This window comes from Pyxicephalus adspersus, chromosome 2 (genome assembly GCF_032062135.1).
Source record: "Pyxicephalus adspersus chromosome 2, UCB_Pads_2.0, whole genome shotgun sequence".
Lineage (NCBI taxonomy): Eukaryota > Metazoa > Chordata > Amphibia > Anura > Pyxicephalidae > Pyxicephalus > Pyxicephalus adspersus.
The window spans coordinates 126697309-126701352 of NC_092859.1; the positions used below are offsets into that span (position 1 = coordinate 126697309).

At 39.0% G+C, this 4044-nt stretch overlaps 1 protein-coding gene across 3 annotated transcripts in view; it reads left to right on the top strand.

The window, feature by feature from the left end:
- MNS1 (meiosis specific nuclear structural 1) overlaps nucleotides 1–4044 on the top strand; it is a 22010-nt gene that overhangs the window by 2796 nt on the left and 15170 nt on the right. Inside the window, exon 1 of one of the 3 annotated variants that reach the window (XM_072402340.1) lies at nucleotides 3380–3493. The exons of the other annotated variants lie outside the window; for them this stretch is intronic. Within the exon in view, the coding sequence (XP_072258441.1) occupies nucleotides 3488–3493 (6 nt within the window). The 5' untranslated portion in view covers nucleotides 3380–3487. Of the gene's footprint in view, nucleotides 1–3379; nucleotides 3494–4044 lie in introns of those variants that run through there. 3 annotated transcript variants of the gene reach the window in all.

Consider the following 4044-nt stretch of genomic DNA (forward strand, 5'->3'; position numbering starts at 1 on the left):
GGCTTAGCGGTTAGGGGGTTAAAGCTTTCCAGGACTGGTGATAATAGACTATCACGGGAGAACCTGGGTAATCCAGCAAACCTGAAACAGGTGAAAATAATTTGCTATTAGTTGGCAAATGTTTTGAGCCTACACAAGATCCATTCCAGGTTTGTGGGATCATCCAGGTTCTCCTATGATAATCTATCTTCTCTAGTCCTGGAAGGCTTTAATAAATCAGGCTCACTGTATCTAACTTGCACAGTTCTGTGGTAGTCTGTTGGCCTTTCTATTCTTTTTCTGTACCAGAAAATTTTCTGCATTTTGAGGATATTTCAGTTTCTTGACAAATACTTCTGTTATCTATCCCAACATGTTATATGTCTGTTTTCTGAACATGGAAGCTTTAATTTTGTAGCAAGATGAAATGCATTTATTTTTTCATTATTAAAGAATTAGGAGAAAATTGGGAAAATAGAAAAAAATATTTGAACTATTTCACTGCTATATTTTACTACTACCACACAATTTATTTAACAAAGGCTGTTTGGTACAAAATGTAACATTTCTGTCATTTCTTTATTACATTAAATCACCAGAACAACATTGCCAAAAGATAATGCCAATTGCATGCTGACAACATCAGAACCATTTTAGTGTAAATGGCATCCAAGCATCTTTACCTGTTGGGACTTGGAAAGTGTATCATGGGAGGATTATTGTTTTTATTTATTTTTTTTTTTTATATTTGTATTCTATATAGTAAGTTGGATCAGGTAAAAGGTACCTGCTGTACCTCTTCAGCAAATAGATCCGTTACTAAATTACTAAACTGTTTGCTGTTATCAGAAAATAATCAATCAATTTTGGCACCCAAGAGGATGGTAGATCAGCTCTGCCTTGCTCCAAAGTCACAGAAACTCCTAGTGAAATCAGTTATATGTCTATACCAATGGTCCTGATTTAATAAAGCCCTCCAAGGCTGAAGAAATACACTTTCATCAGTTTACCAGCAAACCTGGTATGGATCTGATCCAGGATTCAAAACGTTTGCTAGCAAGGAAATTATTCCAGGTTTTCTGGATCACCCTATTTTTTAATAGATCAGGCCCATTATGTTACAGAATGTTCCAATAAGTTTCAAAGGGAAGGGTTGGAGTGAAAAAGTGTGCAGGTTCCACACTGGTCCCTGTTGATATTAAGTCTCAGGACAGCTGCTTGGCTTGCCTCATGATTGTGCTGCATTATTATATAAATATATAAAAATATACAAGGAGAACTCTACAGCACAAAGTAAATTTGCCAAATTGAATCTATTAAAACGGCCACATTTTTATATTTGTATTGACTTTTTCTTTTGAAGGACATAAAGAATGCACTGTGTTAGCACCAACCAGGGAATATAAAATAATCCAATGTAATAATTTAAAGCTGAAGGAATAAATCCATGGGTAATAGTGACTGAGAGATGAAACAGGTTTACTTGCTGTGTTAAACATTTTATCCAAGTGTAAGATTTCTCCAACCCACCAAATGTGAAGTGTCAGAGAAGAATGTGGAACAGATGCTAAGCTGCCTTTGTACTAACCTCCTGCACAGTAATTAAGTTTCCGCACAGTAAAGCAGCAAACCTATGAAGCTGTAGTGTTACCGGTATAAATATTTCCAGGTGTAGGGAGAATTTATGGAATTATAACATCACTAGATTTCCTTCTGTTATTCATAGCAGTTAAACCTACAAGAGTGTCCGCTATATAATATACTTCCAAATATACTAACCTTACTATATAACAGAGGCAGGAAAATAGTAAATAGTTTTTGTACTATAGCTATCTGCACTACCAATATCCATCTGCAACCTCCCAAATCTTTTTAACAAGGAAAAGCAACCTTTTCCACTGCAGTCTTTTAGCCAGTCCTGTGACATTGTGAGTCCTAACTATTATTATTTTTATTATTTTTTTTTTTTGTTGTTGTTGTTGCAGTTGTTCCTTTTAGAGGGGGCATTCCTGCAAACATATGTAAGGGCTGTTCAGTCCTGTAGTACTGTGAACCCAAGGGGGTGTTTTGGATTGATGGGATCACAGGTAGTGGGTTAAATGACAGTCCAAAATAAATGAATGGAAATTAACAAAGGAAGAGGCTTGGAACAGCATTGGTGTGTGTGTGTTATTTTTTATTTATTTTGCAGGTGGGGGGCCCTAAAAATTAGGACAAGCAGAGTTTTGCTTTAAAATGAACCTGTGCTGTCCCCCTGGCACCGATCTTTCTGTATTTACTGAATTCACATTCTTGCAGAGTTACAGGTGCAGCTAGAATCTTCAGAATCCAACCATCAATCTTCCAGATGTGTCAGATGCTTGTATGCCCATTCTTGCCACTTCATCACTGGTGTATCAAGGGTTGCCACTTTTTCTGGAATAAATGCCGTCCTTATATTTTTTCTAATAATGACACTAGCAACAAGTCAAATGTTTAGTAGCCTGAACACCAGCAAGGTGGCAGCCCTGTGTTCTATCAGTGCTGCAAAACATGCTGGCATAGTGATCAGGAGAATACGCCACAATAAGGAGAGATGCAGGCATTTGGCACAGAAGCATTAGATGCTGAAGATTCTAGCAGCACCTCTGCAAGGTGACTACAGTAAGGATAATGGGCTCTTTAAATTACTGAACTGTAAAACCTAAATACTACTGTCCATTAGTTACGCATGACAACAGGTATACTGAGGTGTGCTGCATTGACATTCACCCAACATACTAAAAGAACACATTCTTATTTAATGTACAGCGCTGCATAATATGTTGGCGCTATATATATCCTGTTTATTATTATTAATAATAATAACAATAATAATAATATTTATGTGCATTAGTAATGCATAGGTGTAATCAATCTGCGTGTCGTGTTAAAAACAATTTGGTGTGCAGCATCATAGGTGCCTTGTAGTGTATTCTAAATGCATGGACTTTTATTGCAATGCATACAAAATTGTGCAACATTGCATGTTATGTAGACATGCAATGTACAGGTGTAAATGGGCCTTTAGGAAGCCAGGCCATAAGCTGCCATGACAACAGCAGAACTTGACACAGGTATGTCGCCTCTGGGTGGCGCTATTACAAAGCAGTACATTTTTGCGCTAATGGTAATAGTTTAATCAGCCCACATTTTATAAAGCAGCCTCATACGTTTCATAAGAACAAATTATGGACATAATAGTCAATAAAAAAGTGGTTAAATATCGGTGTCTGTATTTTGCGGCGCTGTGATTTCTCGACCAAAATAATATTAGCAAGGAACCAACAACATGGCCGCTCTCCGTGTAGCGGCGACAGATTTTGCATAGGTGTACATGGCTGTGTTTCGTGTAAGGTCACGTGGAGGACGGTGGGCGGGAAGGCACAGAATACTTCCTTAGAAACCTGGTTACCAGAGTAACGCGAGCAAACAGGAGCGGAGGGCTTTGAGGAGCTGAAGAATTGGGAAAAGCGCGGGGCGTGCAGCAATGATGGTAAAAGCTGGTTTGTTTTCTAGTTTTATGTGCACTCCATGTCTCCAATATTAGATATATTATTTCATAGTACGAACTGTGCCATCTGCATGGCTGGTAATTGTTGTGCATTATTATTATATTTCCCATACTTGTGTATCTGTAAGAGGTAACTTTTTGATGTATAAAAAGTAAGGAATGGTTGTTTTACTGTCTGTGGCTCCTTAGGGAGATTTCCCCTCACGCCTTGTCCTATAGACACAATACAAAGTCAGTGCAAATCACTGAACAGGTATCCCCATTATAAGATTCCCCATTGTATCTGTAATAATCTGGATTTCTGCCACAATGAGCAAGTATGGCAGATACCTACTCGTGTGCAGCCGGTCCACAACCTGCAATCTCTGCATCCTTAGAGGACGCCATGTTCACCTCTGGCTCCACGGCAAACTTCTGTGAAGGCGGCGATCCCCTACAGCCATTGGATGGCCGCTGTGAAGGCGGCGATCCCCTACCGCCATTGGATGGCCGCTGTGAAGGCGGCGATCCCCTACCGCCATTGGATGGCCGCT